This window comes from Coenobita brevimanus, chromosome 10, assembly GCF_032717465.1.
Source record: "Coenobita brevimanus isolate Jiangsu-jjx chromosome 10, ASM3271746v2, whole genome shotgun sequence".
In the NCBI taxonomy this organism is placed as follows: Eukaryota; Metazoa; Arthropoda; class Malacostraca; order Decapoda; family Coenobitidae; genus Coenobita; species Coenobita brevimanus.
Window position 1 is genome coordinate 4613094 of NC_136963.1, and position 14924 is coordinate 4628017.

At 42.6% G+C, this 14924-nt stretch overlaps 1 protein-coding gene across 1 annotated transcript in view; it reads left to right on the top strand.

Annotated features, from left to right (window-relative positions):
- Positions 1–13462, top strand: part of LOC145410607 (P-selectin-like) — a 64195-nt gene extending 50733 nt beyond the window's left edge. Inside the window, exons 19-24 of the mRNA XM_080280722.1 lie at positions 894–1073; positions 2418–2597; positions 9668–9847; positions 11142–11322; positions 11873–12000; positions 13095–13462. Coding sequence (XP_080136848.1) covers positions 894–1073; positions 2418–2597; positions 9668–9847; positions 11142–11322; positions 11873–12000; positions 13095–13462 — 1217 coding nt within the window. The remainder of the gene's footprint in view (positions 1–893; positions 1074–2417; positions 2598–9667; positions 9848–11141; positions 11323–11872; positions 12001–13094) is intronic.
- The last annotated feature ends 1462 nt before the right edge of the window (positions 13463–14924 follow it).

Below are 14924 nucleotides of genomic sequence, written 5' to 3' on the forward strand. Positions count from 1 at the left end.
CCCAACTGAAAACCAGCCCAAAAGTAGCCCAACACCAATAATTATTTTTAAAATCCTCTTATTATGCGAAATTAGTGTTTTATATTAATAATTCATATATAGGTCCCTATTAATGCCTGAAATGATCACTTGATACACTTAAACTTTCCCTATTTGCCATAAATACACTATTGCCCATAAAACAACAATGATTCTGTTGAAATATACTTATCATTACACTAGGTAATACAACATGCAAGTGAAGGTATTTTCTCTCCCTCTGAGTCAACTTTCCATCACACTTATATTATTCAAAAATCTATATGATCATCATCACTGTGTTTCGTTGCTGTGTACGTCATATGTGAAATTTGCTAACATAATTTTGTTTGTGAAATCATTACAACACATTTTATGTCTGCATATTGCTCTAACATGAAGAGTGTTTTCAACTGTTTCATGTTGCTGTCTGTTTCTTCATTTACTTTTCACTAAATTATACTGAGAAAATCCTCTCTACTGCAGCAGTGCTTGCTGGCAACGTCCGGAGTCTCCGCACTGGCTGCATCCACTGGTCCCTGTCTCTCTCCGCCATATGTTTAAACACTCTCTCTCTCTCTCTCTCTCTCTCTCTCAGTATATTGTCGTGATGTGGTTTAACTCCATACTAGCCCAAAAAACCGCGACAGTTTTCAAACCAGCCCAAAAAACCGCAACCCGCGACCGGTAAAATCTGCCCGCGGAAGAGCTTCAAAACGAGCCCAATTTGGCGGGAAAACTGCAACCTTGGCAACCCTGCTCTCCCCCCTCCACCTCACTCACATACACTCTCCTCGTCAGTCTCTCACTCTCCATCCACTCCACTCCATCCCTCCATCTCATCCTCGGCCTCCCCCTCCTTCTCCCCGTTCCAGATGTTGACTGTGGGCTGCCGGAGTCGATCAATCCCGGGTCTTACCGCCTGCTATCCAACACCACTGGCTACCGATCGCAAGTCAGCTACGAGTGTGGGGAGAACTGGAAACTGGAAGGCAAGATACGCCGCTACTGCCAGGCGAACGGCACCTGGAGTGGAGAGGCGCCCGTGTGTGTGGGTGAGTGGCGAGAGGGAAGGAGGGAGAGAGAGAGAGGGATAGATAGAAAGACAGAGGGAAGGATAGATAGACAGAGGGAGGGATAGATAGATAGACAGAGGGAGGGATAGATAGACAGAGGGAAGGATAGATAGACAGAGGGAGGGATAGATAGACAGAGGGAGGGATAGATAGATAGACAGAGGGAGGGATAGATAGACAGAGGGAAGGATAGATAGACAGAGGGAAGGATAGATAGACAGAGGGAGGGATAGATAGATAGACAGAGGGAGGGATAGATAGACAGAGGGAAGGATAGATAGATAGACAGAGGGAAGGATAGATAGACAGAGGGAAGGATAGATAGACAGAGGGAAGGATAGATAGACAGAGGGAAGGATAGATAGACAGAGGGAGGGATAGATAGATAGACAGAGGGAGGGATAGATAGACAGAGGGAAGGATAGATAGATAGACAGAGGGAAGGATAGATAGACAGAGGGAGGGATAGATAGACAGAGGGAGGGATAGATAGATAGACAGAGGGAAGGATAGATAGATAGACAGAGGGAAGGATAGATAGACAGAGGGAAGGATAGATAGATAGACAGAGGGAAGGATAGATAGACAGAGGGAAGGATAGATAGACAGAGGGAAGGATAGATAGACAGAGGGAGGGATAGATAGATAGACAGAGGGAGGGATAGATAGACAGAGGGAAGGATAGATAGACAGAGGGAGGGATAGATAGATAGACAGAGGGAGGGATAGATAGATAGACAGAGGGAAGGATAGATAGATAGACAGAGGGAAGGATAGATAGATAGACAGAGGGAAGGATAGATAGACAGAGGGAGGGATAGATAGATAGACAGAGGGAAGGATAGATAGACAGAGGGAGGGATAGATAGATAGACAGAGGGAGGGAAAGATAGATAGATGCATGGCATGGAGAGGTGTGTGTGTGTGGGGGAGGGAGGTGGACACAGGAAGAGAGAGGGAAGGAGGGAGGGAGAGAGAGAGGGGGGGAAGGAGGGAGGGAGAGAGAGAGAGAGGGGGAAGGAGGGAGGGAGAGAGAGAGAGGGGGAAGGAGGGAGGGAGAGAGAGAGAGAGGGGGAAGGAGGGAGAGAGAGGGAAGGAGGGAGGGAGAGAGAGAGAGAGGGAAGGAGGGAGGGAGAGAGAGAGAGAGGGGGAAGGAGGGAGGGAGATAGATAGAAAGAGGGAGGGATAGATAGATAGACAGAGGGAGGGAGGGATAATGAGAGGGAGGAAGAGAGAGAGAGAGAGGGGGGGGTAGATGGAAAGAGTGAGAGACAGACAGGGAGAGAGAAAGACAGACAAACTCAGCAGCCATCCCCCTTTCAGAGGTGCTGTGCGTGGAATTATCATCCGGATTGACGCGGTGGCTCAGCGTTAACGAGAGGGACAGGCGCGTGGGTTCGAAAGCGACGTATTCGTGTGAGGAAGGGCGTGAGCTGGTGGGAGAGGCAGACCGAGAATGTAAAACGCACGGAATGTGGTCAGGCTTCCAACCACGCTGTGAGAGTAAGTCGTCTGTCTATCTGTCTATCTATCTGACTATTTATCTATCTGTCTATCTAGCTCTCTGTCTATCTATCTAGCTGTCTATTTATCTATCTGTCTGTCTATCTAGCTCTCTGTCTATCTATCTAGCTGACTATTTATCTAATCTGTCTATCTAGCTCTCTGTCTATCCATCTAGCTGCCTATTTATCTATCTATCTGTATCTATCTGTCTGTTTGTCTATCTATTCGTCTATCTATCTATCTATTTGCGTGAGTGTCGAACGCATAGTATATGAGAGAGTAAGTTTTCTGTCTATCTGTCTGTCTATCTATCTATCTATCCATATGTCTATCCATCTGTGTCTATCTATCTGTCTAGCTATTTACCTGTCTGTCTATCTGTCAATCTATCTGTCTTCTTTCCACCTCATCCTGGGTCTTCCTCTCCTCCTCCCCTGTACCTCCATATCCAGTGCCTTCCTCTCGTCACTTTGTCCATCGCTCCTCATGACATGGCCGTACCACCTAAGTCTTGCCTCTTGTGTCTAACCCCCCACCACGTTCACAGCTCCTCTGATCCTTGCATTGCTCACCCTGTCCTCGCTACACACATCCATCGCTACATCCTCATCTCCACTACTTCCATCCTCCTTTCGCATACTTTCTTCATCGCTACATCCTCATTTCCACTACCTCCATCCTCCTTTCGTTTACCTTCTTCATGGGTAGTGCCTCCTTTCATTTCACCGCCACTCTCCTGTCGCACAATTCCCCTGATGCGTCTCTCCATCTTCTCCATCCTACTTGGACTATTCCGAGTATTTCCTTATCTTCACTACCCTCTGCTGATAGGGTGGATCTCAGGTATATAAATGTATCCACCCTCTTCTGCTCCACACCATCCAGCCTAGTACTTTCATGTCTATTGTGCACCTGCTCCGTACACACCATATATTCTGTCTCTATCATACTTATTTTCATTCCTCTACCCTCCAGTTCTCCACTCATCCAGTCTACACTCTCTCCCTTCCTTTGACTCACTCACCAAAGCCACATCACCAGCATACATCACGTCCCACAGTGTCCTCATCCTTACATCTTCTGTCCACACGTCCAATACGATGTTGAACAGCAAGGGGCCCAGCACAGAGCCTTGATGCATCCCAGCCTCCACTCCAAAATTCCCTCATGCCTTCTGCACTCTTCACTCGCGTCTTAACCCGCCGTGTCCCTACGTTTTGCAATTGCGAGGTCCGTCATTTGCACATTTTTCAAGTTTCACGGGTGATTTTTGGTAGGCATATGTGGGAGACCTTCCTCTACCCAACACCAGGTGGGAATAATGCCTGGCCCCACCTGACCCCCCCTCCCTCCCCCCGCACGTCATTTTCTTGGCAACTCACCTGTCCGCAGTGACCTGGCCAGTAAAGACAGGTCGCACCACGGTCTCTTCGGTGACGAAATTCAAGGCGAGAGTGATTCCTGAGGTGGAGGACAAAGGAAGAAACGAGCAGAAGTGATGAGGCGGTAACGTGGTAAAAGAAGGCGCTGTATGATGATGTTTGGGGTGAGTGAACAACGCTTATATCGCCTTTATTATTGTCTGAAAATCAATCTACTCTTGTACTACATATAAATTCGTACCAAGTAAGTTAATATCTAACCAGTTATGACTGGTTTGGAATAGCTACCCATCCCATAGGAAACGTTTTCTCTCGAGCCTGGCCTGAGAGAACACGGTAACAAAGTAAAGCTACTCCTATTTCTACCGTATTTTTAAACTCAACTGAGCACCTTCTCTCTGAATTTTCGATGCGTCTCATAAAAAGCGGAGGTTTTAGCCAAAAAAAACGTTTCTAAAATCTGCTGGGATTGGGAGGGGGGGCATTGGTGAAAATTCTGCCCGGACGCGACGGGTTAACATTCCTGTACACGGTGTCCTCATTCTTACATCCTCTGTACACACCATATATTCTGTCTCTGTTTTGCTTATTTTCATTCCTCTACCCTCCAGTTCTCCACTCATCCAGTCTACAGTCTATCCCTTCTTTTCACTCACCAAAGCCACATCACCAGCATACATCACGTCCCACAGTGTCCTCATCCTTACATCTTCTGCACGTCCCACAGTGTCCTCATCCTTACATCTTCTGTCCACACGTCCAATACGATGTTGAACAGCAAGGGGCCCAGCGCAGAGCCTTGACGCATCCCAGCCTCCACTCCAGAACTGTCTCTCACGCCTGCTGCACTCCTCACTCGCATCTTCTGTACATTTCCCTCACCAGTCTTATATATTTCTCCGGTACCCTTTTCTCTCTCAGACATCTCCACAACTCCCCCTGCGGTATACCATCACAGGCCATCTCTAGATCTGTAAATACCATATGTAGTTCTTTCTGTTTTTCTCGATACTTTTCTGCCATTTGTCTCAGTATCATCCACTCACTTGATGTAGTGCTGCTTACTTCTTTACTTCTACCTTAGCCTTTATCATTCTTTTTTTGTGCCTGTCCTCCTCTCTTCCTATTTCTCACCATCATCCACTCACTTGATGTAGTGCTGCCTACTTCTTCCTTAGCCTTTATCATTCTTTTTCTGTGCCTGTCCTCCTCTCTTCCTATTTCTCACCATCATCCACTCACTTGATGTAGTGCTACCTACTTCTTCCTTAGCCTTTATCATTCTTTTTCTGTGCCTGTCCTCCTCTCTTCCTATTTCTCCCATCTTTCCTGTCACTTCTTATTGCTTTTCTTTCCTTTACAGGTGGCTTTACATTGAGTGACAAGCCAAATGGTTTCCTGTAAGCCATGAAACCATTTACAACGCTGGGTGGTAACCATATAACCAAACCATACGTGCTGCCTACGTGTCAACAAGTGGGTTGGTGGAGGGTTAGTGCCCCTCCCCGTAAAACAAATAACTCAAAGACAAACCCCCACCCCTTACGGGATTATGGCGTCTGGCAATGGATAGATAGATAGACAAATGGCCACCCCTTACGGGATTATGGCGTCTGGCAATGGATAGATAGATAGACAAATGGCCACCCCTTACGGGATTATGGCGTCTGGCAATAGATAGATAGATAGACAAATGGCCACCCCTTACGGGATTATGGCGTCCTGCAATAGATAGTTAGATAGACAAATGACCACCCTCTATGAGATTATGGCGTCTGGCGATAGATAGATAGATGAATATTGGGGTCATTGTTCCTCCTCCCGGCATGAAACCAAACTGACCTCAGGCCCCCTCCACCTCCAGCCTCAGTCTCTCCTCCAGTAGCCTTTCCCAAACCTTCATTGTGTGGGACAGCAGTGTAATTCCACGATACTTCCCACACCCTCGTACATCTCCATTCTCCTCCAAGATGGGTACCAAGACACTCTCCCTCCACGCATCTAGCATCTCATCCTGCTCCGCTATCTTGTACATTAAATTCCACATCAAATCCACTCCTGCGTCTCCCAGGGCCATCCACGCCTCCACTGGGATCTCATCTGGTCCAGTTGCCCTTTTGTTTTTCATTCCTTTTTGCGCTGTCGCCACCTCTGCTCCCTCCTGACGATCCTGTGGGTACTTGTCATGTTGTACGCCCTCAAAGTACCCCTTCCATCTCTCATGTACCTTTATCTCACCATTTACATCCTTCATCAGCCTGTTCCTAATTCTTGCTATCCTGTATATTCCCTTCTCCCCTTCAGGTGTGTCCAGCTCCTCATACACCACATCATTTACATCCTTCATCTGCTTCACATGTATATCCTTTGTGGACCTGTTCCTAATCCTCGCTATCCTGTATATTCCCTTCTCCCCTTCAGGTGTGTCCAGCTCCTCATACACCACATCATTTACATCCTTCATCTGCTTCACATGTATATCCTTTGTGGACCTGTTCCTAATCCTCGCTATCCTGTATATTCCCTTCTCCCCTTCAGGTGTGTCCAGCTCCTCATACACCACATCATTTACATCCTTCATCTGCTTCACATGTATATCCTTTGTGGACCTGTTCCTAATCCTCGCTATCCTGTATATTCCCTTCTCCCCTTCAGGTGTGTCCAGCTCCTCATACACCACATCATTTACATCCTTCATCTGCTTCACATGTATATCCTTTGTGGACCTGTTCCTAATCCTCGCTATCCTGTATATTCCCTTCTCCCCTTCAGGTGTGTCCAGCTCCTCATACACCACATCATTTACATCCTTCATCTGCTTCACATGTATACCCTTTGTGGACCTGTTCCTAATCCTCGCTATCCTGTATATTCCCTTCTCCCCTTCAGGTGTGTCCAGCTCCTCATACACCACATCATTTACATCCTTCATCTGCTTCACATGTATATCCTTTGTGGACCTGTTCCTAATCCTCGCTATCCTGTATATTCCCTTCTCCCCTTCAGGTGTGTCCAGCTCCTCATACACCACATCATTTACATCCTTCATCTGCTTCACATGTATATCCTTTGTGGACCTGTTCCTAATCCTCGCTATCCTGTATATTCCCTTCTCCCCTTCAGGTATTTTCAGCTCCTCATACATATCACAAGCCTCAGCCACTGCCACTGCTTTCCCTGCTGTCTTCTCTGCCCTTCCATACACCGTCTTGTCCTGCCACTGCCTCTTGCTTTCCTGCCACTGCCACTGCTTTCCTGCCACTGCCTCTTGCTTTCCTGCCACTGCCTCTTGCTTTCCTGCCACTGCCTCTTGCTTTCCTGCCACTGCCACTACTTTCCTGCCACTGCCTCTTGCTTTCCTGCCACTGCCTCTTGCTTTCCTGCCACTGCCTCTTGCTTTCCTGCCACTGCCACTGCTTTCCTGCCACTGCCTCTTGCTTTCCTGCCACTGCCTCTTGCTTTCCTGCCACTGCCTCTTGCTTTCCTCTTCCTTTCCAGTTCACTCTTAGCGTCTTCTCCCCACCACCATTCTTCTCAAACCTCGATTTAAGGGACTAACTGGGGAGTCAACTTGTCCCTTACTTGACAATGTCCCAAAATGTCCCTTACTTGACAATGTCCCAAAATGTCCCTTACTTGACAATGTCCCAAAATGTCCCTTACTTGACAATGTCCCTTACTTAACAATGTCCCAAAATGTCCCTTACTTGACAATTTCCCAAAATGTTCCTTACTTGACAATGTCCCTTACTTGACAATGTTCCAAAATGTCCCTTACTTGACAATGTCCCAAAATGTCCCTTACTTAACAATGTCCCTTACTTGACAATGTCCCAAAATGTCCCTTACTTGACAATGTCCCAAAATGTCCCTTACTTGACAATGTCCCAAAATGTCCCTTACTTAACAATGTCCCTTACTTGACAATGTCCCAAAATGTCCCTTACTTGACAATGTCCCAAAATGTCCCTTACTTAACAATGTCCCTTACTTGACAATGTCCCTTACTTAACAATGTCCCTTACTTAACAATGTCCCTTACTTAACAATGTCCCTTACTTAACAATGTCCCTTACTTAACAATGTCCCTTACTTAACAATGTCCCTTACTTAACAATGTCCCTTACTTGACAATGTCCCTTACTTAACAATGTCCCTTACTTAACAATGTCCCTTACTTAACAATGTCCCTTACTTAACAATGTCCCTTACTTGACAATGTCCCAAAATGTCCCTTACTTAACAATGTCCCTTACTTAACAATGTCCCTTACTTGACAATGTCCCTTACTTAACAATGTCCCTTACTTAACAATGTCCCTTACTTAACAATGTCCCTTACTTAACAATGTCCCTTACTTGACAATGTCCCTTACTTAACAATGTCCCTTACTTAACAATGTCCCTTACTTAACAATGTCCCTTACTTAACAATGTCCCTTACTTAACAATGTCCCTTACTTAACAATGTCCCTTACTTGACAGTGTCCCTTATTTCACCACATATACAATCAGTCTTATTATGAATTGCAATGGTTGTATTACTGATATAATTATGAATATTAATTTACCGGTACTGTACCTGTCTATCTATTGCCAGACGCCTCAATCCCGTACGGGGTGGCCACAAACAAATCGCCTCCACGTCGCCGTGTCCCCCGCCATTTCACTGTATAAAGAAACATATTTATGTGTATGGAGTCTGTCCATCTGTGTGTCTGTCTGTCTATCTATCTATCTATCTGTCTATCTATCTACAGTATATTCAGATTTCTTATGCTTTTTTTTTTCCCCTGGCTATCACCTTTCTATCTATTTCTGTCTATCTATCTGTGCCTCTGTCTGTCTGTCTGTCTATCTATATGTCTTTCTCTGTGACTATATATCTTTATCTATCTATCTATCTATCCCCAGACCTTAATTTTTCTCTGCCTATGACCTCCAGTTCTATATCCATCTATCTATCTATCTATTTATCTGTCTATCTATCTGTTCATGTATCTATCTATTTATCTGTCCATCTGTCCATCAATTTCCTCTCTCTCTCTCTCTCTCTCTCTCTCTCTCTCTCTCTCTCTCTCTATCACCTCCAGTTTATATATAAATTTTTAGGCCATATTCTTAGTCCCTTTTTCGAAATTACTTAACACCTTTTCTTAAGCGATTTATTTTGGGTCATAAAGTTGATGTAGAGATTGAAAGTGTTATGATGATGATGATGATGATTATTATTATTGTTATTATTATTATTATTATTGTTATTATAATTATTGTTGTTATTACTATTATTATTATTATTATTATAAGAATGACAGTAAGAAGGACAAATATAATAATAACTACTTCTACTACTATTACTACTACCATCACCACCACCACTACTACTACTATTATTATTACTACCACAACCACAACTACAGTACTACCACGAATAATAATAATAACAATAATAATAATCATAATAATAATGATAATAATACCACCACTACTACTACTGCTACCAATACTACTACTACTACTACGACTACTACTACTACTACTACTAACAATAATAATAATAATAATAATAACAATAACAATAATAATAATAACAACGACAGTAATAATAATAATAATAATAATAATAATAATAATAATACCACTACCACTACCACCACAACCACCACTACTACCACCCCCATTCCAGTGGTGTCATGTAAGCTACCACAAGAAGTACCATTCGGGCGTGTGGTACGGCTGAACGAGAGCCTGGTGTATGGTACCATCGTGGAGTACCATTGCCTACCAAAATACCAGCTGCAGGGACCATTCCACCGCACATGCCAGGCGAATGGTAGTTGGTCTGGGGAAGTACCTGTTTGTAAAGGTAGGTGTGGTGTTGTTGTTGAGCTGTACCACACTACCACACCTACCACACCATACCATACCATACCACTGTACCACACTACCACACCATACCATACCACTATACCACACTACCACACCTACCACACCATACCATACCACTATACCACACTACCACTCCACCACATGTACCACACCATACCATACCACTGTACCACACTACCACACCTACCACGCCATACCATACCACTATACCACACTACCATTCCACGTATACACTGACTTATAATACCACCATACCACACTACCACACCATACCATTCCACTATACCACACTACCACTCCACCACAACTACCACACCATACCATACCACTATACCACACTACCGTACCACACTACCATACCACTATACCACACTACCACTCCACCACAACTACCACACCATACCATACCACTATACCACACTACCATTCCACTACACCACACTACCACACCATACCATACCACTCTACCACTGCACCAGCTTATAATACCACCACACCACACTACAAACCAAGTCACAGTACCACCACACCACACCACACACCAATTCACATGTGCAGTAATATGCTAGTAAGGAAGAAGTGCTAGTGAGCCTCCATAGTCCACGAGAATAGTACATCCTATTTCCAGTCATGGGATTACCAATTTTAACGTGTCTCTGGGGCGGTGGATCAGGTATCTGGGGTATCGGTTTTAGCCAGGGATGGCCCGACCGGGGTGGGGGGGGGTCCCTCCCCCAGTGTGTGTTCTGAGTTGGTCAAAAAATTACTGAGTGGAGATTTTTTTTTACATAAAAGGAGAGGTCTCCAAGAGGACAAACTATTTTTTTTGCATACGTTTTTGTTTATATATACTGTGTGTGTATATATATACTTCCTGTCAGGGGAATAATCTAAGCCAAAATCAAGTACCAGTGGGACGGTGGCAGGGAGGGGGATCAAGTTGGTCAAAGTTGTCCTTACCCTCACAAACACACTCCTTGGCCCATCCCTGGTTTTATTTTGTTTTTGTTTTGGAGGGAACAGATTATTGAGGCTCTTTTGGCCTTGGGTTCCTTCTTCCTCACATTAAAAAAAAAAATGGATGACCAAATTGACAGGTTTACCTGTCTGATTACAAGTCTGATCTCTCTCTCTCTCCCCCTCTCTCTCTCTCCCCCTCTCTCTCTCCCTCTCTCTCTCTCTCTCTCTCTCTCTCTCTCTCTCTCTCTCTCTCTCTCTCTCTCTCTCTCTCTCTCTCTCTCTCTCTCTCTCTCTCTCTCTCTCACCGGCAGAGCACAATCGCGGCTCGGGCATCCTGACAGACAACACAGTGGACGGCACCACAAACTCAGCTCGTGGTGGGTCTCTGTCTCCGGATGGCGCGGATAACGGATATACCGGACTGTACGCTGGCCTGGCGGTTGGTTTCATCGGAGTGGCGGTTGTGGTGGTGGCGTGTGTCCTGCTGAGAGCGTAAGTGCCGGTGATATCCTTGTCGTTGATTTATTGGTTGATAAATAGAGCGTAAGATGATGAATTTTAGCATAACTAAATGTAGCGTAAGATTTTATATATATATATATATATATATATATATATATATATATATATATATATATATATATATATTTATATATATATATATATATATATATATTTATATATATATATATATATATATATATATATATATATATATATATATATATATATATATTTATTGGCGTATCCAATAGAGCCAGGATTCCGGGGGTTTGAGTGGTGAGTGAATGGAAGCGTGGCCCATTGGACTGGGCAAATTAGGCTGTCTGGACATTGCTTCTCCTCACCCTGCCCTAGGGTGGGAAAGGAGGCCCAGATGATGATGATGATGATATATATATATACACGTATGTATATAATATATATATATATATATATATATATATATATATATATATATATATATATATATATATAAAACTTATATGTAAACTCCAGGAAACTGATTCCCCCTCACTCTCACTCACTCTGCCACTCACAGGAGGCAGCGCATGGCCGAGGAGTCAGGCAGTAGTGCACCGGGAGAGAGAGAAAGAGAGATAGACAAGAGGCCGAGAGAGACACACTCCGAGATTATGAGTTACTCCAATCTATCCGACCCTACCACAGGTGAGTTATTTATCTATCTGGCTGGCTGTCTATCTATCTGTCCATCTGTCTGTCTGTCTGTCTATCTTTCTGTCTGTCTGTCTATCTGGGGGTCTGTGTGTCTATCTGTCTATCTATCTATCTATTTGTCTGGGTGGCTGTGTCTGTCTGTCTGTCTGTCTCAGGATGGCTGTTTATCTATCTAGCTCTGTGTGTCTGTCTATCTAGCTATTCTGTCTGTCTATCTATCTAGCTATTCTTCTATCCATCTATCTATGTATCTGTCTATCTAGCTATCTATGTGTCTGACTGTCTCAGGTTGTTTATCTATCTAGCTCTGTCTCTGTCTATTTATCTATCTAACCCTACTACTACTACTACCACTACTATTGCTATTATTATTATTATTATTATTATTATTATGATAACTGTTACTACTACTACGGTATACTACTGTTACTACTACTACTACTATTATTATTATTATTATTATTACTACTACTACTGCTACTACTACTACTACTATTATAATTATTATTAGTATTAGTAATAGTGTTATTATAATTATTGTTATTATTATTATTATTATTATTATTATTATTTTTATCATCACATTATTATTATCATTATTATTATTATTATTATTATTATTATTATCATTAATATTATTATCATTATTATTATTATTATTATTATTATTATTATTATCATTAATATTATTATTATCATTATTATTATTATTATTATTATTAATATTAATATTATTATCATTATTATTATTATTATTATTATTATTATTATTATTATTATTATAATTATTATCATCATTATTATTATTATTATTATTATTATTATTATTAATATTATTATCATTATTATTATTATTATTATTATTATTATTAATATTATTATGATTATTATTGTTATTATTATTATTATTATTATTATTATTATTATCATTAATATTATTATTATTATTATTATTATTATTATTATTATTATTAATATTATTATCATTATTATTATTATTATTATTATTATTATTATTATTATTATTATTATTATTATCATTATTATTATTATTATTATTATTATTATTATTATTTCTTCCACAGGTAACAACATCTACGAGAACATTGCTGAGGATGATGACTACGCTGATATGTCCACCTACACCACACCACCGTCCACCACACCCTACCACACCTACCACAACACCACACCACCCACCACACGCTACCACAACGCCACCCCGCCCACCACACCCTACCACAACTACCACAACAGCCAGCCAACGTATTCAAACGGCGAGATGAGTGACAGGCCAACCGTTACGGCGGGATTTAACCGGCCTGGACAAAATATGATGCGTAGGCCTAATTTACCGCCCCCCAAGCCCCCCACGGTGCCCCCCACGCCCCCCACCGCCCCTCCGCCCTCCGTAGTCACTGTTAACGGTATTTCTCTCGCCTCCAACTCGTAGCTTCGTGGCCTGAGTTTGTCGGTTAGATCTGAATTATGATTTGAATTCTGGCTGATATGAATTTGAAATGCTAACGGTTTAGAGAGACTGACTAGGAGAGTGTGTGATTTGAATGAGCTGCTGACGGTTGGAGAGACTGACTAGGAGAGTATGATTTGAATTTGAAATGCTAACGGTTGTAGAGACTGACTAGGAGAGTGTATGATTTGAATTTGAAATGCTAACGGTTGTAGAGACTGACTAGAAGAGTGTGATTTGAATTTGAAATGCAGGCAGTTGGAGAGACTGACTAGGAGAGTGTGTGATTTAAATTTGAAATGCTAACGGTTGTAGAGACTGACTAGGAGAGTGTGTGTGGTGGAGGATGAGACTAGGAGAATGTGTGGTGCAGATGGCGAGTGAGACTGACTAGGAGAGTGTATGTGAGTGAGGTGGAGGGGGAGACCAAGGATGAGATGGAGGGATGGAGTGGAGAGGATGGAGAATGAGGGACTGACTAGGAGAGTGTGTTGGTAGGGGGAATGAAAAAAGGAATGATGATGATGATGATGCTGGTAGTGGTGATGATGATGATGATGCTGGTAGTGGTGATGATGATGATGATGCTGGTAGTGGTGATGATGATGATGATGATGATAATGATGATGCTGGTAGTGGTGATGATGATGATGATGATGATAATGATGATGCTGGTAGTGGTGATGATGATGATGATGATGATAATGATGATGCTGGTAGTGGTGATGATGATGATGATGATGATAATGATGATGCTGGTAGTGGCGATGATGATGATAATGATGATAATGATGATGCTGGTAGTGGTGATGATGATGATGATGATGATAATGATGATGCTGGTAGTGGTGATGATGATGATGATGATGATAATGATGATGCTGGTAGTGGCGATGATGATGATAATGATGGTGGTAGTGGTGATGATGATGATAGTGTACAGATAATATTACCCAAAAATAAGTAATAATAATAATAATAATAATAATAATCCATCATCCAATCCTGTGTTGCCCCATGAGGTGCGTAGGAGGCCGGGGCTAGGCAGTTGGTGCTGACATTTAAGATGAGTGTGTGTCTGTATGTCTGTATTTCCATGTCTGTGTATATGTATGTGTGTATGCCATGTCTGTGTGCATGTGTGTACATTCGTGTGTACATGATGCCACCAAATTTACATACTGTCCTTAACGCTTTCCAACTGGTGATTTATTTTAGCTCAGACTGCTGGTGTGGGCGTGGGAAATAATGAAGGATAGACACACAAGGACCTACCCTATATTATGTAGTCTCTCCTAGCCCAGGGCCCCTACGCAAAATGTAGATAGATATTTTACCCAATTAAGATAGATATGTTGTAGTGGGTGTTGTCTCTCCTGCTCTCTCTCTCTCTCTCTCTCTCTCTCTCTCTCTCTCTCTCTCTCTCTCTCACAACAATAACTAC